Source organism: Oryctolagus cuniculus, chromosome 7 (genome assembly GCF_051225735.1).
Source record: "Oryctolagus cuniculus isolate XC-2025 breed Fujian yellow rabbit chromosome 7, ASM5122573v1, whole genome shotgun sequence".
NCBI lineage: Eukaryota > Metazoa > Chordata > Mammalia > Lagomorpha > Leporidae > Oryctolagus > Oryctolagus cuniculus.
This window is the reverse complement of record NC_142873.1, coordinates 141833329-141853494: the sequence shown is the minus strand read 5'-3', so window position 1 is coordinate 141853494 and position 20166 is coordinate 141833329. Positions and strand designations below refer to the sequence as shown.

General features: G+C 45.3%; 1 protein-coding gene and 1 pseudogene across 4 annotated transcripts in view; both read left to right on the top strand.

The window, feature by feature from the left end:
• Positions 1–121: 121 nt before the first annotated feature.
• ZCCHC17 (zinc finger CCHC-type containing 17) overlaps positions 122–20166 on the top strand; it is a 63404-nt gene continuing 43359 nt past the window's right edge. For 2 of the 4 annotated variants that reach the window (XM_008265816.5, XM_089301121.1), the window contains exons 1-2: positions 122–279; positions 13671–13791. In XM_008265816.5, coding sequence (XP_008264038.4) covers positions 170–279; positions 13671–13791 — 231 coding nt within the window. In that variant the 5' untranslated portion in view covers positions 122–169. Of the gene's footprint in view, positions 565–13670; positions 13854–20166 lie in introns of those variants that run through there. The other 2 variants (XM_089301122.1, XM_089301123.1) reach the window with 2 other exon arrangements.
• Positions 6411–7006, top strand: LOC138850693 (COP9 signalosome complex subunit 8 pseudogene; annotated as a pseudogene).

Here is a 20166-nt window from a genome sequence, read left to right as displayed (position 1 = left end):
CAGCTCTAGGCGCCGTGCGATTGGTTCCGATTTTGTCCTTCCTCCAGGACTTCCTGTTTGAATGAACCAATCGGCTTCCAGCATTCCCCGCTGCAACGCCCTCTGAATAGTCTCTTGTTATTGGTCATAGCCTTCTGACGCCACGGGAGCGTGATCTCAGGATTGGTGGATGGAGCTGGCGTCCCGCCTAGGCGCGCTGTGTCTTGTGGGTGGGAACTGGCTGACTGGGTTTGGCGTTTCGCGCGATGCCGCGGCTGGGAGACCTGAAGCTGACGCTAAGTGAGTATGAGGTAGCTGAGGGGTAGCTGATGGCTCTAAACTGGAGCCGACGCCACAGCCTTGCGGCCTGAGCCTGCCTTTCAGCCGAAGGTGTTGCTAGCAAAGGGCGGGGGGCGGGCCTCGAATTCTCAGCTTTGGTAAATATTCCCTTTACCGCGCAGAAGTGGAGCTTTGGAGTCCCTGACGGCAGGTCGCAGACGGCGCCGGATGCCTGGGACCCTGCACCGCTGCCTTGATCGGCAGGCGCCTGCTGCGGCCAGCCCTGGGTCAGGCGTTCTTAGGGGGGTAAGGCTTGTGTCCCCGCCGCCGCCAGTGCCTGTGTGGCCGAGGAGGCTGACGTGTGTGTGTGCCTCTGATTCTGCAGTCTTTTACTAGGGCCTGCTCCATGCCCCGCGAGAGGCAGTGGCGACGGACATGTCCGGCTCCTTCTCCAGATCGTGGTCTTGTTGAAGAAATTTGACACATAATACCTGTGAACCTGGGCCTCGAGGTTGTCCGGCTTAGCATTCTCTCTGCCTAGCGTTGAACCTAACGCAGTCCCCGATCTCAGGGCTTCTCAGTGTGGTGGGGATAACAGATACCACACAACGACCTCCCTGATAAACGGAAGTGCTAGGGGAGAAGTCTGATGCTGCGAGTGCCTGAAATGAAAAGGCTTTTCTGAGCAAAACGTGCCTGTGCTGCTGTCTACAGGCAAGGAGTGTAGCTGGGTAGAGAGAGGAAGGCAGAGCACTTTATTTGGAGCAACAAGTGCAGAGGTTCTGTGTCGTTTGGAAGGAAAGTGACAAGGGCACAAAGAGCCAGTGTGCTGCTACGGAGGAAGTGAAGGGGAGTACGGTACAGGGTGAAGCTGGAGGCTGTAGAGGCTGTGCAGGAATCTGTCCTTGTTCCTTTCAGACGGGGCTGGGAAATCGCTGAGGATCCTTTCTGGGGAGCAGGGCCTGGCGGAGGAGTGGCAGAGGTGGCTTGATCCCTCAGGCTTCGTGGTGTGAGCAGATTGGGATGGGAGGGACCCTAGTGGATGCAGAAAGGTCACTTACGAGGATGTACAGAGATGCCGGTCAGAGATGTCGTCAAGGAGAACTGAGGGAGCCGGGCATCTGCGGAGAATTGGGCAGATTAATCTAGAGCTCGAGGTAGGGCTTGGTGGTGGGTTGAATTCAGGAAGGAGAAAGAAAGGAATCAGAGGGGAGTCCTAGGTTTCCGGCTTGTATATTTGAATACGAGAAGATGACTCGAGTCCAATTTTTGGTCTTGATATGTTTGGTTTTTTGGTGTTTGGTGGTCACTCCTAACATCCAGGAGGCAGTTTGAAATACAGCTTAGGTGTGCAGAAATACAAATTTGGGAATACTTGCTATATATGTGATCATTGCAATATAGATATTGGTAAGGTCACTCAAGTTGGAACTATGAGTACTAGTTCTAACATTTAATGGCAAAGAACAGGTAGAAAAATGAAGAGCTAGAGAGGTAGACTGGTAGAATGTCTCAGAAGCAAAGAAATGGTCTGTGATGCGAACTCTTGGAATTTAAATAACAGGAAGATTGACAAGCGTCTGTTGGGTTTCTCGTCATGGTACTCCTATCAAGAATTATTTTGTTGGTGTGATGGGACCAGAAGGCAGACATGACTCAAGGATTCAGGCAAGGAAATGGAAGCAGTGACCCAAGACAGGATTTTTTAATATATATGATTGCAAAGAGAAGGGGAAGATGTAATAGCTGATGGGGATGAGGATTTAACAAGGATCCAATTGAGAAGACACTGAAGAAATTGAATATATGAGTACAAGAGTGAAATTGGGTCATCAATGAGAATATGGGAATGGATGGGATCCGAAGTACAGGTTGAGTGGTCAGCTTGAGGAAGATGGACATTAGGGGAGGAAGGAAATGAGGACTGGAAGTATATAGAGTATTGTATGATTGGTGTTGGCAAAGTGAGCTCCTATCTCATGGCTTTTATTTTCTGTCTTGAAAAGTGGGATCATATGTTTAGAATGAGAGGGGGTCAGAGACTTGAGAAAGCCATTGGGGAGTATAGGAGAATGAGTTTACTAGAGGAATGTAGGATTTCCAGGCAAAGGTTATTTGAGGTTGGAGATCTCATTTTTTCAGCGGCATATCAGCTGCTTAGTGTATGCAGGGAGAAAAGCTATCCTGGTATATCCTGGCTTGCTCAACACACATTCCAACCTCTAGTGTCTTCTCTCACTGAAGAACCTGGAAAGCTGAAAACTATTTCCTAGAGTACTTTGCACCTATGATTAGAATTTAATTTGCAACTAAATTAAATGAGAGAAAGAAAGTAGGAGACATTTGGTGACTTTCTACAGTGATACCTATAACTTTCTTATTGTGATAAAGGTAGTGGTATTTTTTTCAAAGATTTAATTTTATTTATTTGAAAAGCAGATTTACAGAGAGAGAGAAGTAGAGACAAAGATCTTCCATCCACTGGTTCACTCCTCAAATGGCTGCAACCAGGCTGAAGGTAGAAGCCTGCAACTCCATCCAGGTCTCCTGTGCGGGTAGCATGGGCCCAAGTCATCTTCCACTTTTTCCCAGGTGCATTAGCAGGAAGTGGATCAGAAATGGAGCAGCTAGGACTCAAAACTAGTGCTTAAATGGGATTCTGGCCCCACAGGAGGCAGCTTAACCTGCTGTGCCTGCTGGTTGGTAGTGGTATTTGTAGTTTAGATGCTGTTTTTGAGTTCTGCCAAAGCTTGTTACTGTAGTGCTTCCAATAATTTTGGAATCCACAGAGTAGCAAGCATTAAATCTCTTTCTCCTTATTCCAGCTACAGAGGGATCTCTTGCCTGCAACTGTACTCCACCAGGGTAGGGTATTGTCAGATAAGTAAGCTGTAAAGACAGAGTTAAAGGAAATTCAGGGTATAATTGGAATAAAGGGCTATGGAATCTAAGCTGGATTGGGAGAAAAGTGAAGGAAAAGTAAGGGAAGGGCTAATAGATTATAAGAATAGAGACCAATAGATTAGGGTTCCAATGAGATCAATGGATAGTATTCTCTGCAAGAGGACTCCCATGTATCCTTTTTAAAAATGTTAAGACTTATTTTTATTTATTTGAAATACAGAGCCACAGAATGAGATACAGAGAAAGGTCTTCCATCCGCTGGCCCACTCCCCAAATGGCCACAATGACCTGAGCTGAGCTGATCTGAAGTCAGGAGCCAGGAGCCTCCTCTGGGTCTCCCACGTGGGTGCAGGGGCCCAAGAACTTGGGCTATCCTTTACTGCTTTCCCAGGCCACAGCAGAGAGCTGGATTGGAAGAGGAGCAGACGGGACTAGAACCTAGAACCAGCACCCACATGGGATGCTGGCGCTTCAGGCTGGGGCTTTAATCCACGGTGCCACAGCGCCAGCACCCCCCCCCCCCCTTTTTTTTTTAAGACCCTGCTTATTTGAAAATCAGAGTGACAGGAGCCTGGAACTCCATCTCTGTCTCCCACATGGGTGGCAGGGATCCAAGTACGTGGGCCATCATCAGCTGTGTTCCCAAGCACTAGCAGGGAGCTGGATCGCTCCAATATGGGACGCAGGTGTTACAAATGGCAGCTTCATCTGCTGCTGTACCACAACACTAGCTTCTTCCATTTTTCCTCTTAAATTTCCCTGCTTCGACTAGATCCCCTCTTTCTTCCTAGATACTACCACAGTGCTTTGTACTTGGTCATCATTATCTAGGAAGTCTTTGAGGACAGGAACTCTGTTGAGAAGGGTGGTTTAGTGGCATGTATGTGTGGCCCTTGGAATGGCCTAAGATTTGTCTCTAGCAATGTAGCTTTGGACAAATTACTTCATTTTTGTTAATCAGAGTTAACTGCTTTGTAGATTTGTTTTAAGGATTGAAAGGTTTATAAAGTAGTTAATGTAGGACCTTACATATAAATATTAATGAATGTTGTACTGAGTTGATGAGTTAATTGTTTAAGATAAAATTAGGGGCCGGCGCTGTGGCATATCGGTAAAGCCGCCACCTGCAGTGCCAGCATCCCATATGGGCACCAGTTCAAGTCCTGGCTGCTCCACTCCTGATTCAGTTCTCTGCTATGGCTTGGGAATGCAGTAGAAGAAGGTTCAAATCCTTGGGCTCTTTGCACCCGCATGGGAGACCTGGAAGAAGCTCCTGGCTTCGTATTGGCCCAGCTCTGGCTGTTGCGGCCAATTGAGGAGTGAACCAGCAGATGGAAGACTCTCTCTCTCTCTCTCTCTCTCCAGCTTTTTTTTTTTTTTTTTGACAGGCAGAGTGGTCAGTGAGAGAGACAAAGGTCTTCCTTTACCATTGGTTCACCCTCCAATGGCTGTGCACCGTGCTGATCCGAAGCCAGGAGCCAGGTGCTTCTCCTGGTCTCCCATGCGGGTGCAGGACCCAAGGACTTGGGCCATCCTCCACTGCCTTCCCGGGCCACAGCAGAGAGCTGGCCTGGAAGAGGGGCAACTGGGACAGAATCCAACGCCCCAACCGGAACTAGATCCCGGGGTGGCGGCACCGCAGGCGGAGGATTAGCCTATTGAGCTGCAGCGCCGGCCCATCCATCTGCTAGTTTACTCTCCAAATAACCGCAATGGCTGGGGCTGGGCCAGGCCCAAGCTAGGAGCCAGCAGCTTCATCTGGGTCTCCCACGTGGATGCAGGTGCCCAAGCACTTGAGTCATCTTCTGCTGCTTTCGCAGGCAGATCTGTAGGGAACTGGATTAGAAGTGAAATAGCCAGGACTGGAACAGGCCCCTATTTGGGATACTGACATTGCAGGCAGTGGCTTAACCCACTATACCACAATGCTGGCCCCAAAATTAAATACTCTTAAGTATTTTAGTAGACAGTTATAAATTTTCATGTTCTTTATACTACTAAGCACTGGACATTTGGAGAAGGCATGTATGATTACAGACATGACAAGAATGTGTTCAAAGAATTTCACAATCTGGAAAGGGAGGGGTAAATATTCACAAATATGATTTAGACCCCACCTCTGACATTCATAAGTGGTAGGGACCCCAGTGCCTGAGCCATCATCTGCTACTTCCCAGGGTGTGCATCAGGATGAAATGAAGAACAGAGCTAGGACTTGAACCCTGACATTCTGACTGGACTATATATATCTCAATGTTTTTTAAAAAATTTTACAGCAAAATGTTTCACCTCTACCCTCTTCCCAATGAAATTTTACATAGCAGCTTACTGGGTAATGTAGAGAAAAGCACAGTACTCTGTTAGGCACTCTTTCAGTAATTCCCACTTGCTTTGCCATCATGACCCACCCCAGATCTGGCAAGGTAAGTGAGAATTAGTAGTAATCAACCTTTGCCTAATTTTACAGAGAAGCTCCTTCCAGCTGCACTCAGTGGGACTTTCCGTAACTGATTTCTTTCGGGGTTCTTCTCTCCCCATCTTTCACTCATTTCTGGTTGGTTGGCTTATAACCAACTTCTTTGGTTTTCTTGACCTGTGGTGACCCAGCTTTCAGAGTTTAGTTTTTAAAAAATAAACTTGAATTAGGCCGGTGCCGCGGCTCAACAGGCTAATCCTCCACCTAGCGGCGCCGGCACACCGGGTTCTAGTCCCAGTCGGGGCGCCGGATTCTGTCCCGGTTGCCCCTCTTCCAGTCCAGCTCTCTGCTGTGGCCCGGGAGTGCAGTGGAGGATGGCCCAAGTGCTTGGGCCCTGCACCCCATGGGAGACCAGGATAAGTACCTGGCTCCTGCCTTCGGATCAGCGCGGTGTGCTAGCCGCAGCGCGCCAGCCGTGGCAGCCATTGGAGGGTGAACCAACGGCAAAAGGAAGACCTTTCTCTCTGTCTCTCTCACTATCCACTCTGCCTGTCAAAAAATAAAAATTAAAAAAAAAAAAACTTGAATTAATTAAGGAGTCCTTGAATAATTACTGTAGAACCCGAGATTTCTTCACATAATTTGAAAAGTTTTAAAATCCTGTTTTTAAAAATGACAGCTGGAGAACAGCTGGGAAGATGCCCATGATGGTGATGGTAGAAAATGTCTTGGATTCAGGTTTCTGGATTAGTGTGAGAACCAGGAGCTCCAGGCTCCTGGAAGAATTGCTCCAACCTGAGTGTAGTCAGCTTCTAGTTTTATGTTTGCTCCATATGACATGAATAATGCAAAGTATCTTGGAGAGAGAATGCCACCTGCTATAAAATCTGCAACTTCTGAGCTTGGAGGAATTTGACTTAGTAGAACAAAGAAGCACAGATTTCCCTGGGACCTGTATAACCATCAGTGGTCCTAGACAGTCCAGCTAATCATCAAAGCCCTTAGATGCAACGAGAAGATGAGACTTTGCAGTCATCTCTCAAGCATATACTTCAGTAATAGCTGAAAATTTTGTAGCCTTTATTGAGCTTCCTGTAGAAAGGGCTGTGAAAGGTATCTTAGAGCAAGAATGGCAGACTGACCCCACCATGAGAATGATGTTGCCCAAAAAGCCAACTGCAGGGCCCTAGATGTTTCCTTTGACAAATTTATTTCCTTATCAGAGGCCAGCCCCAGTTCTTCCAATCCCTAACAAGCAGCAGTTAACCAAACTGACTAATTATGTGGTTTTCCTTGAAAACTGATTTATCATTCTTAGTTCAAGATCCACCTCAGAATCCTGTATACTGACACATAGAGAAATGTATAATTTTTATTTTTAATTTATTGGCTAGATGAAGCACCTCAGTGTATTATATATATTTTGTCCTCAAACATACTGAGTAGTTGTTAAAACAGTTTCATTTTGTAATATTCAGTAATTTGGATAGAGCCTATTAGTATGATGCAGTTTGTTCATGTTTCCTAGTGACTCCAAATAAGCATTCTGCTTCATATAGAACAGTGATTATCAATGGTCTTTACTCTGCCCCAGTGCACCCCACAATCCTGTCTGTACCACTGGCTGATAGTTGTTGTGACTGATTAGGGTTTGAGGCGAACCATTCCTGCAGGCAGTGGATAGCTAGGGATTTTGATTCACTCTTTGTTGAATATATTCTTATTTTCTCCCTGCCTCTTGAGAATGATTAATGTGGAATACAGAAAAATAGAACAAATAAACTTTCCCTTGATAGCCTTTGGTCTTTTCCCCAATATTGTGAGTACATGCTTTGCTGGCAGCGGGAAGGCTTGCCATGAAAATTTAACTTATGGGAGACACTTGTGGAGAGTATAAAGTTGTAACACCTCCTTTGGAAGAAGGGAAGAGTGTGGGATGCACTGTGAGGAAGGAAGCACTGAGATAAGTAACACCCTTTGTGGAACTCTGCTGCACTGTTGGTTGCTTATTTTTACCCATTGGCTCAAGTTCTGCCATTTGGAGAAACAGTGAACAAGTCTTTCATTCTTCCTGTGACAGCCCTCTGAATATTTGAAGTTCTTTATGGTATCATCAAGTTAAAACACTCCTTAGTTCTATTATTCTGTATTTGTTCAATAAATATATAATGAAATTACTTAAAGCATATTATTTACTCAGATGTCAGAGTGACAGTGAGAGGGAGACAAAGAGAGATCTTCCATCTGCTGGTTCACTCCCCAAATGCCTGCAATAGCAAGGGCTAGGCCAGGCTGAAGCCAGGAGCCAGGAATTCCTTCTGGTTCTCCCATGTGAGTAGTAGGGGCCCAAGTACTTGGGAAAATTTGCTGCTTTTGCAGGCGCATTAGCATTGGAAGTATATTGAAAATGGAACAGCCAGGACTGAAACCTGCACTCTTAATAATTAGATGCATTTTGTAGCTAATAATTAATAATTATTAAGCATATTATTATAAGCTAATAATTAGTAGCTCTAATAATTAAAACATTGTGTAGCAAAGCTGTCACCTGTTTAATTCTTAAATAAAAATGGCAAACGTTTACTTTTCTGAAGTTATATACCTGTTATTGTTATATTTCAGACTTTCCCTCAAAAACGTGTACACCCATTTCTTTCTCGAAGAATTGCATAGGGCCGGTGCCGCGACTCAATAGGCTAATCCTCCGCCTTGCGGCGCCAGCACACCAGGTTCTAGTCCCAGTCGGGGCACTGGATTCTGTCCCGGTTGTTCCTCTTCCAGGCCAGCTCTCTGCTATGGCCCAGGAGTGCAGTGGAGGATGGCCCAAGTGCTTGAGCCCTGCACCCTCATGGGAGACCAGGAAAAGCACCTGGCTCCTGGCTTTGGATCAATGTGATGCGCTGGCCGCAGCGCACCAGCTGCGGCGGCCATTGGAGGGTGAACCAACGGCAAAAGGAAGACCTTTCTCTCTGTCTCTCTCTCTCACTGTCCACTCTGCCTGTCCAAAAAAAAAAAAAAAAAATTGCATAGGGCTTCTCAGGCTATTGTTCTACAGGTAGAGCGAACAGGAGGGCTTCAAATTTAGCTTTTTACACACTAAACTTCAGTAGAAGTCTGAAAGGGACCACATATGTTCACTTCTGCTTTCATTGCTCTTTCCATGGTCTTTGTGGGAGAGGAACAGATGACAGACTAAGATATCTGAGCTCAGTTTAGATGTCCCAGCTGCATCTGTGGATTCTGTATTTTACAACCTGTGTACCAAGTGTTGGAGGAGTAGGAAAATCATTGATTTGAGATTAACTCCTGATCTGGTATGGTCTGTGAAGGATGCAGGGCAGAGGGAGTGGGAGTCAGGATTGAACTAGAATGAAACATTTTGAATTAAGTTGTTTATCAGCCAGTTCTCAGGAACTGGCAAATTTGCCTCTATTCTCTATATGTGCTGTTTATGAAGTAATAAACACCTCTGGCTGACTGAAGCCAAAAGGCAAATTTATTTTAAGGATGCAAGGTTATCTTATGGAGGACAGAGGCATTCCTGGGCCTTGGGTTTGAAAGTCTGACAGGAATTTCTTTGTTTCAAGTGACACAGTCTACTTACTGAATGGTTACTTTAAATCAGGAAGATTGTGTGTGTGTTTTTTTTTTTTAATGAAATATTTTCATATATTTTTGGCTCCTTTTTTTAAAGATTTATTTATTGATTTAAAAGATAAAGTTACAAAGAGAGGGAGGAAGGGAGAGAGAGAGATCTTTCCATCCATTGGTTCACTCCCAAATGGCTGCAACAGTTGGGGCATGGCCAGGCTGAAGTCAGGAGCCTGGAGCTTCTTCTGAGTCTCCCAGCTGGGTTGTAGGGGCCCAAGGACTTGGGCCATCTTCCGCTGCTTTCCCAGGCACATTATCAGGGAGCTGGATTAGAAATAGAGCATCCGGGACTCAAACCGGTGTCCATGTGGGATGCCGGGGTTACAGGTGGCAGGCAGCTTTACCCCCTATGCCACAATGCTGGCCCAGGAAGATTTTCTAAAAGTACAACACAAATATCTCAAAGTGAGAGGGCATGCTGGGAGTTGAGGAGAGAGGTAAGTATTTGCCTGTGAAAACTCAAGAAAAGTAGAGTTTTAGATGTCCAGCATAATTGGGAGAAAAAAAGAACTGATGATAGTGACACTAAATTTATCTTTAGCAGTGAGTTTTCCAACAGTGAAAAGGAGTTTAAGAGCCACTAGATTGATGGTTCATCTCTTTGAAACCAGAAGTCTGAGGGGCTGATGTGGCATAGTGGGTAAAGCCACTTCTGGTGATGTCAGCACCCCAGATTGGTGCTGGTTTGAGTCCCTCCTGCTCTACTTTCAATCCAGCTCCCTGCCAATGACCTGGGAAAAACAGCAAAAGGTGGCCCAAGTAATTGGGCCCCTGACACCTACATGGGAGATCCAGATGAAGCTCCTGGTTGCTAGGTTTGACCTGGCCAAGCCCCAGCTGTTGTGATTATCTGGGGATTAAACCAGTGGATGAAAGAACTCTGTTTCTCCCTTTCTCTTTGTAACTCTGACTTTCAAAAGAATAAATAAATTAGAAAAACAAACAGGAGGCTGAGCAAAAGTATGTCCAAGGTCCTTTCTGACTTTTTTTTTTTTTTTGACAGGCAGAGTTAGACAGTGAGAGAGAGAGACAGAGAAAGGTCTTCTTTTTGTTGGTTCACCCCCCAAATGGCCACTATAGCCAGTGTGCTGCGCCGATCCGAAGCCAGAGACAGGTGCTTCCTTCTGGTCTCCCATGTGGGTGCAGGGCCCAAGCACTTGGGCCATCCTCCACTGTACTCCCGGGCCACAGCAGAGAGCTGGACTGGAAGAGGAGCAACTGGGACAGAATCCGGTGCCCCAACAGGGACTAGAACCCCAGGGTGCCAGCGCCGCAGGCGGGAGATTAGCCTATTGAGCCATGGCGCCGGCCCAACTAAAGACTTCTAAGCCTTGCTTCTTAGGCAACATCAGCATTACCTGGAGCTTATTGAAAATGCATCATCTCAGACCTACTGATTTTTCATCTGCATCTTAATGTAATTGATAAATCATTAAATAAATTTGGTGCATCCAACAGTGGATTATTATGTAGGCATTAAAAAAGTGTGAGAATTGCTGTAATGTATTAAAACAGCTGTAAATGGTTTATAATTTAGAGAAACAACTTAATTCTAAGTGTTTCATTTTTTTTCTCTAAATTTACATTTACATTTAGAGAAAAAAGCACTTTGGGGACAGGTATTGTAGTGTGGCAGGTTAAGCTCACTCTCGAGACACCCACATCCCATCTTAAGGAGAGACACTGGCACAGATCAGAGGGTGTTTAAGACTGCCAAAGTTTATTAGGGAGAGACACTGATCCACATCCCATCATAAAGAACCTGGTTCAGTCCTGCCACCTCCACTTCTGATTTAGCTTCCTGCTAATGCATCCTGGGAGGCAGCAGATAATGGCTCAAATGCTTTGACCCCTGCCACACATGTGGAAGACCCAGATAGAGCTCCTGACTGCTGACTGCTACCTGGCTCAGCCCCAGTTGTGGGCATTTGGGATATGACCCAGGAAGATCTCTCTCTCTTTCTTTCTCTCTCTCTCTCTCCCCGTTCTTGGTCACTCTGCTTTTCAAGTAGATGAAAATAAGTAGTTTTTTAAAGATTTATTTATTTATGGTGGCCGGTGCTGTGACATAACAGATAAAGCTGCTGCTTGCAGTGTCAGCAAGCCATATGGGTGCCAGTTCAAGTCCTGGCTGCTCCTCTTCCGATCCAGTTCTCTGCTATGGCCTGGGAAAACAGGGGAAAATGGCCCAAGTCCTTGGGCCCCTGCACCTGTGTGGGAAACCCGGAGGAAGCTCCTGGCTCCAGGCTTCGGATTGGTGCAGCTGTAGCTGCAGCCGTTGCAGTCGTCTGGGGATTGAACCAGTGGTTGGAAGACCTCTCTCTGCCTCTCTGTAACTCTGCCTTTCAAAGAAATCAATAAACAAATATTTAAAAAACAGATTTATTTGAGAAGCAGAGTTAACAGACAGAGAGAGGGAGAGACAGAGAGAGGACTTCCATCTGCTGGTTCGCTCCCCAGATGACCTCAGTGCCTGGAGCCAGGCCGATCAGAAGTGGAGAGCCATAAGCTTCTTCTGGGTCTTCCATGTGGGTACAGGGACCCAAGCACTTGAGCCATCTTCTGCTTTCCGAGGCCATAAGCTGAGGGCTAGATCACAAGAGGAGCAGCCAGGACTCGAACTGGTGCCCACATGGGATGCCCGCGCTGCAGAGGGAGACTTAACCTACTGTGCCACAGTGCTGGCTCTGAAAATAAATATTTTTTTAAAGATTTTTATTATATTTATTTGACAGAGTTACAGAGAAAGGTAGAGACACAGAGAAGTCTTTCATCCACTGGTTCACTCCCCAGATGACTGCAAAGGCCGGAGCTATGCTGATCCGAAGCCAGAAGCCAGGAGCCAGGAGTTTTTTCCGGTCTCTCACAGAGGTGTAGGGGCCCAAGAACTAGGGCCATCTTTTACTGCTATCCCAGGCCATAGCAGAGAGCTGGATTGGAAGAGGAGCAGCTGGGACTAGAACCGGTACCCATATGGGATGCCAGCGCTTCAGGCCAGGGTGTTAACCTGCTGCGCCACAGCACCAGCCCTGAAAATAAATATTTTTTAAAAAATCACTTTTACATATTAAAAAGTGATGGAGGGGTTGGCACTGTGGCATAGCGTGTAAAGCCTCCTGCTGCAGTGCTGGTTCCATATGGGTGCTGGTTTGAGTCCTGGCTGCTCCACTTTGATCCAGCTCTCTACTGTGGCCTTGGAAAACAGTAGAAAATGGCCTAAGTCCTTGAGCCCCTGCACCCGCATGGGAGACCTGGAGGAAGCTCCTAGCTTCGGATTGGCACAGTTCCGGCTCTTGTGGCCAATTAGGGAGTAAGCCAGCAGATGGAAGACCCCTCTCTCTCTGCCTCTTGTCTCTGTGTAACTCTGACTTTCAAATAAATAAATCTTTTTAAAAATCTGATGTAATATAAAACAAATTTAATTATGGATAATTATTTTCTTTTTATTAATGTATTATTAAACTTTTACAATAAGCATATGTGTTATAATTAGAAAAAACAGTAAAATCTGTTTTTTTAAGATTTATTTATTTTACTTGAAAAGTCAGATTACAGAGAGGCAGAGGATGAGAGAGAGAGCGAAGTCTTCCATCCGCTGATTCACTCCCCAAATGGCCGCAACAGCCAGAGCTGAGCTGATCCAAAGCCAGGAGCCAGGAACTTCTTCTGGGTCTCCCACGTGTGTGGGGGGGCCCAAGGATTTGGGCCATCCTCCACTGCCTTCCCAGGCCATAGTAGAGAGCTGGACTGAAAGTGGAGCAGCCAGGACTCAAACTGGTGCCCATATGGGATGCTGGCACTGCAGGTGGTGGCATTACCCACTATGCCACAGCACCAGCCCCCTGTTTTTCTCTCTTTTTTGAAGTCAATTTGGATTTAATGCCTATCATAGTCATTAAGAGAATGGATTCTGGGGCCAGAGTTTAACTCCACCATATGCTGGATTTTTGCCATAGGCTTAGTAATTTGACTTCTGGAAACTTGTGTTTTTTCGTCTCTAAATTATGATAATAATAGAACCTATGTCTTGGAGTTTGAGGATTAAATGAGATAGTGCATGTCTGGTGTTTTAGCAAAATGGCATGAGTAAGTGCTTGATAAATGTTAGCCCTATTACTATTACATTTTTTAGAGATCTAGTCACTCGTACCCTCCTGCTCCATTTTAGGCTTCCCTTGGAAAAGAATAACAACAGTAATAATAACAAAACAAAGCTGAAAGCAAACCAACAAAACCGGTAGTCTAATGGCCTTGGATAAATAGCAAACTGAATAGAAATGTGATCTAGGTTTCTAAAACTCCTCACAATTTGGATAGACAAAAGAGATCTGGATAAAAGTACATGTGTTAAATCTGTAGAGATTGGTTGCTGGCTTTCTGCACGTTCATATCTTTAATGTAGGTGTCTCTAATTGGTGTCTGTTTTCTTTCATTGTGACAGGACATTTGAATTAGCTCTAGCAGAAGAGAAATGGAGGAGCCGTAGAACATTAAGAATGAATTCAGGGAGGCCTGAGACCATGGAAAACTTGCCTGCTCTCTACACTATTTTCCAAGGAGAGGTATGTTCTGTGCTTCGAAATTCTGCCATTTTTATTGAGAATAAGTCAGGGATGAAAAGCAGATGAGTGTGATGTGTGTGTCCACTTCCAGTTATTTTAAGCAATATATTTTAAGTATAGGGAAGGCTGGGGGACATCTGACTAGCACGTGAACCTCCTCTAAGCTTCAGACATTCAACTGTGTACTTGACATCTTCATTTGGATGCCTCATAGCTTTGTAAATTTATGTTTTAAATTGAATTTTTTGTTTTCTCACCAAATCTGTTTCTCTGCTAGTCTTTTTCATCTCAGCAAATGAAGCTGCTTTCCATTCAGGTCCTAAAGCTAGAAATCTGGACATCATCCTCGATTTCTAATTGATTTTCCTTTCCTCTGCAGTCCACCCTCCAAGTCCTAATTGTATCTCTGGTCTGTATACTTGTTTATCCCCTCGGCATCCTATTAGTTCAAGCTGTCCATCTCTTGCCTGGCCCTTACTTGTATTCCTGTTTCTATTGTAGCCCATCTCCAATATGTTGTACATGTTGCAGGCGAAATAACATTTTAAAAACACATTGGAGTTACTACTTTCTTTTTTTTTTTTTCCAAAAGATTTTATTTATTTATTTGGAAGTCAGAGTTGCAATAAGAGAAGGAGAGGCAGAGAGAGAGAGAGAGAGATGTCTTTCATCCGCTGGTTCACTCCCCAGTTGACCACAATTGGTTCACTCCCCAACTGGCTCTGGCTGGAGCTGCGCTGATCCAAAGCCAGGAGCCAGGAGTTTCTTCTGGGTCTGCCATGTGGGTGCAGGGGCCCAAGGACTTGGGCCATCTTCTCTTCTTCCCCAGGCCATGGCAGAGAGCTGGATTAGAAGTGAAGCAGCTGGGACTTGAACTGGGGCTCATATGGGATGCCGGAACTGCAGGCGGTGGCTTTACCTGTTGTGCCAAAGCACTGGCCCTGGACATCTTTCTCACAGCTCTTGAGAAATTTCCCATTATACTTGAATACAAGCAAACCTATTTTCATGGCCTTTCTGTAACTCGGCCTTTGCCTACTGTGACAGTGTTGTTCTACCCTGTGCATACTCCCAGCCACTCTGGCCTCCTCACAAACCTGAGCATTCTACACTTGCTTTCTTTTCAGGACTTTTAGAAATAATGTTTATCTTAGTCTATGTGTGCTGCTGCAACAAAATACCTGAGACTAGGTAATTTATGAAGAAGAAAAATTTATTTCTTCCATTTTTGAAGGCTGGGAAGTCCAAGATAAAGGTGCGAGCAGATTTAGTGTTTGGTGAGTGCTTTTCTTTGTTTTGAAGATGATTTTTTTTAAAAGTTGTTTGAAAAGCAGAGAGACAGACACAGAGAGTGGATGCTCCTGTCCATTCCCCAAATCATGCCACTGCTGGATGGGGCTGAAATGAGAACGCTGGAGCCCAATCCAGATCTCCCTCATAGGGGGCAACCTCTTGAACCATCACCACTGCCTCCCAGGGTCCACATTAGCAGAAAACTAGGGTTACTAGCCAGAGCCAGGCATCAAACTTAGGTACTCCAACATGGGATGTGACTCTCCCAGCTGGTAAATGACTGCCTCTCAAACCATTTTATAAAGCAGTAATCAATTCACAGGGGCAGAACCCTCATAGCTAATCAGCTTCTAGAGGTCCTACCTCTTACCACCATTGTATGCATATGGTTTGAATGTTGGGTCTCTCCAAAATTCATGTGGAAGGGACAGCATTGTGACATAACAGGTTGAGCCACTGCCTGCAATGCTAGCATCCCATATAGATGCCAGTTTGAGTCCTGGCTGCTCTAGTTCTGATCCAGCTCCCTGCCGAAGTGCCTAGGAAGGCAGCAGAAGATGGCCCCTGCATCCACGTGGGAGACCCAGATGAAGCTTCTTGCTCCTGGCTTCAGTCTGGTCCATCCCCGGCCATTGCTCTTTCTGTAACTTTGCCTTTCAGATAAATAAAATAAATCTTTAAAAAAAAAAAAAGCGCTGCATGGTTGGGCTGTTTTTTAAAAAATAAAATTCATGTGAATACCTAATCCCCATTATGGAACCTCTTAGGAAATCATTATGTTAGGAGAGCTCTGCCCTTCTAAGACACTTTCTATTCTGACACTTGGAACTTGAACTTCCCAGCATTCAGAACTGTGAGAAATAAATTTCTATTGTTATAAATTACTCAGCATGTGTTATTTCATTTTACTAGCAGGAATGGACCAGGGTACTGTTTTTTGTAACTACCCATTTTCCTAACAACTTACCTTCATCCTTCAAATCTCAGCCCTAATGTCTCCTCAGAGATCTTTTATCCATCATCAATAAATAGATTCATCCTGTATTTAACTGTGTGCTTTTTTTTTTATTTGACAGGTAGTTATAGACAGTGAGAGAGAGAGACAGAGAGAAAGGTCTTCCTTCCTTTGATTCACTCCCCAAATGGCCACCATGGCTGGCTCTGTGCCGATCCAAAGCCAGGAGCCAGGTGCCTCCTCCTAGTCTCTCATGCGGGTGCAGGGGCCCAAGCACATGGGCCATCCTCCACTGCCTTCCCGGGCCACAGCAGAGAGCTGGACCGGAAAAGAAGCAACCAGGACTAGAACCTGGCGCCCATATGGGATGCTGGCACCACAGGCGGAGGATTAACCAAGTGAGCCATGGCGCCAGCCCCAGCTGTGTACTTTTTAAATGTCTACCTTCCTCGTAAGACACTATGCATCATGGGAGCAGAGTGCTCTCTGTTTTGTTGTGTATCTCTATCTCATTCCCAAGTAGATGGTTAGAAAATAGTAGGTGCTTGATACATTTTGGGTAACTGAATGAATGGTCAATCTTTGGGAGAGTAGGTGTATTTGTTTAGATAGCAAGGGCTTCCAAAGTAGGCAGAACCTTGTTTCTAGACTCAACCCTTTTATATACATGATAAATTGGAAAATAGCCAACTATTTTCAGAGTATTCTACCAGTGAATTTTTTTTTTTTTAAGATTTATTTATTTGAGAGGCAGAGTTACAGAGAGGCAGAGGCAGAGAGAGAGGTCTCCATCCACTGGTTCACTCCCCAAATGACCACAATAGCCGAAGCTGTGCCGATCCGAAGCCAGGAGCTTCTTCTGGGTCTCCCACATGGGTGCAGGGGCCCAAGGACTTGGGCCATCTTCTTCTGCTTTCCCAGGCCATAGTAGAGAACTGGATTGGAAGTAGAGAAGCCAGGACTCAAACCGGTGCCCATATGGGATGCCAGCACTGCAGTGGCTTTACCCACAATGCCACAGCACTGGCGCCAGTGAATATTTATTGAGGGCCTAGTATATATAAAGAAGACCAGTGACATTAAAATTATAAGGCTAATGTACGTTAGCTTTTCTGAACTTTCTGTGTTACTGAATCTCCAAAAAAATAATTGGTAACCTCACTTAATGGATAAAGACACTGTTCTCCGAAGTTAATTACCCATGGGGCTGGTGTTATGGAGCAGCAGATTCAGCCATTGCTGTGACTCCGGCATCTCATATCAGAGTGCCAGTTAAACTTCTTCTTTTATTTTTAATATTTTATTTATTTGAAAGACAAGAGTTACAGAGAGAGGTAGAGACAGAGAGGTCTTCCATCTGCTGGTTCATTCCCCTGATGGCCGCAACAGCCAGAGCTTTGCTGATCCGAAGCCAGGAGCCAGGAGCTTCCTCCGGATCCCCACGTGGTACAGGGGCCCAAGGACTTGGGTCATCTTCTACTGCTATCCCAGGCAATAGCAGAGAGCTGGATCGGAAGAGGAGCAGCTGGGACTAGAACCGGCGCCCATATGGGATACTGGTGCTTCAGGCCAGGGCTTTAACCAGCACTGCAGCACGGCAGCACCGGCCCCACCAGTTAGACTTCTAACTGATCTGTTTCCAGGGGAAGATGGCCCAAGTATTCCTCCTGCCATCCATTTGGGAGACCAGGGTGGAGTTCCAGGCTCCTGGCTTTGGCCTGGCCCAACTCTGGCTGTTACTGCCATTTGGGGACTGAAGAAGTGGATGGAAGATCTTCCTCTCTCTGTCTTTCCTTCACTTTTTCTGCTGTTCTGCCTTTCCAATAGCTAACTACCTAAGTAAATCTTTTTTAGGAAAAGAAGATCATCACCCAGTGATTAAGGGCAAAGCTGGAATTCTGTTTATTTTATTTTATTATTTTTTAAAGATTTTATTTATTTGAGAGTAGAGTTTCAGAGCGAGAGACAGAGAGAAAGGTCTTCTATCTGCTGGTTCACTTCCCAAATAGCCACAACAGCTGGAGCTCAGCTGATCGAAAGCCAGGAGCCAGGAGTTTCTTCCGGGTCTCCCACTTGGGTGTAGGGGCCCAAGCGCTTGGGCCATCTTATACTGCTTTCCCATTCCATAGTAGAGAACTGGATTGGAAGTGCAACAGCCAGGACATGAACCAGCACCCATATGGGATGCTGGCACCACAGGCTGAGTCCTAGCCCACGATGCCACAGCGCCAGCCCCTGGAATTCTAAATCAGTCCTCTTTCAAGTTTACTTTTTTCTAAACTGCTGTTGGGATTGTCCAATTGTCCATAAATGTATTGGCGGGGGGGCGGGGCGGGAGGCAACATTGTGGCATAGTGGGTAAAGCCTCTGCCTGCAGTGTGGCATCCCATATGGGCGCCGGTTTGAATCCCAGCAGCTCCACTTCTGATCCAGCTCTCTGCTATGGCTTGGGAAAGCAGTAGAAGATGGCCCAAGTCCTTGGGCCCCTGCACCCATGTGGGAGACCCGGAAGAAACTCCTGGCTCCTGGCTTCGGATCAGCTCATCTCCAGCTGTTGTAGCTATCTGGGGAGTGAACCAGTGGATAGAAGACCTCTCTCTCTCTGTTGCTCCTTCTCTCTCTTTGTAAGTCTGACTTTCAAATAAATAAATCTTTTTTAAAAATAAGTAAATGTATGGAGGAATGAAAAAACTCATTAGAGAATTCTTTTTAGTTAATTGAGATATGGGAGGAAAACACGGGAAATCTGATAGTTGCATAGTTAGTTGTTTGTACAGCTCTATTATAACATTCATCTATTTTTACATATATATTACTTTCTTTTCTTCACCAGATTGTGAATTACTGGAGAATAGAGGCCATGGTTGTCTCATATGTCTTGGTGACTACTTCAAATTCATTTTAAGATAGGCTGCTCATCTCTTAGTTAAAAAAAAAATATTCTCACTTTATTTGAAAGGCAGAGCAAAAGATCTTCTTATATTTGCTGGTTTACCACCTGTATGTCCACAACAGCCAAGGCTAGGACAGGCTGAAGCCAGGAGCCAGGGACTCTTGTCTGGGTCTCCCATATGGGTGACAGGGACGCAATTACTTGAGCCATCATCTGCTGCCTCCCAGAATTTAGCAGGAAGATGAATCCAAAGTGTAAGAGCTGGGTCTTAAACCAAGCACTCTCACTCAGGATGTGGGCATCCCAAGCCATGACTTAAACACTGTGCAAAATGCTTAACCTTAATTGGTTTTTATTTCACAGCACCTGATGTGACATTTTGCATATAGGAAGTGCTCAGTAAATACTGGAATAAGGTTGAACCCAAGCCTTGTAGAACCAGTTGTTCTTGAAGAAACTAGTGATACAGCCCATCTCCTAGCAGATCTTCTCTTGGCAGGCCAAACAGCTTTGTGGGGCCCAATGACTGAATGAGAAGCCAGTGTTCAGTTAAGCATGATAAGGAGTACTAGCATAGCATCAGTAGGTGTTGGGATCTTTTTTTAAAAAAATTTATATATTTATTTGAGAGGTAGAGTTACAGAGAAAGAAAGTTCTTCCATCTGTTGATTTACTCCCCAAATTGTCTCAACTGCCGGAATTGGGCTGATCCAGAGCCAGGAGCCAGGAGCTAGGAGCTTCTGCTGGATCTCCTACGCAGGGACAGGGGCCCAAGCATTTGGGCCATATTCTAATGCTTTCCTAGGCCATAGCAGAGAGCTGAATCAGGAAGACAGAAACTGGTGCCCAAATGGGATGCTGGTGCTGCAGACAGAGGCTTAGTCCACTATACTACAGCGCTGCAGGTGTTGGGATTAAGCTTAGCCTTGACGTAGCCAAAAAAAAAAAAAAAAAGCTGCTAAGAGGAGATTCAAATTGGTAAGGTAGAAATAGCATTGGAATAAAAGTTAAAACATTTTTTTTCTGCCCCTGCTGTGCTACTTTCTAACTTTGTGACTTTGGACAAGTAACTTATGTCTTTGAGCCACAAATTCATCGTTTACATTATAAGATAATGAGTTTCAAGGCTAGTGCCACCTCTAATCCTGAAGATGGGAAATTTATTTTACCCAAGGCTTGAATTCAGTTGAGATAATTACTGAATTTTCTCCCCTGAGCCATTAGGCTAATTATT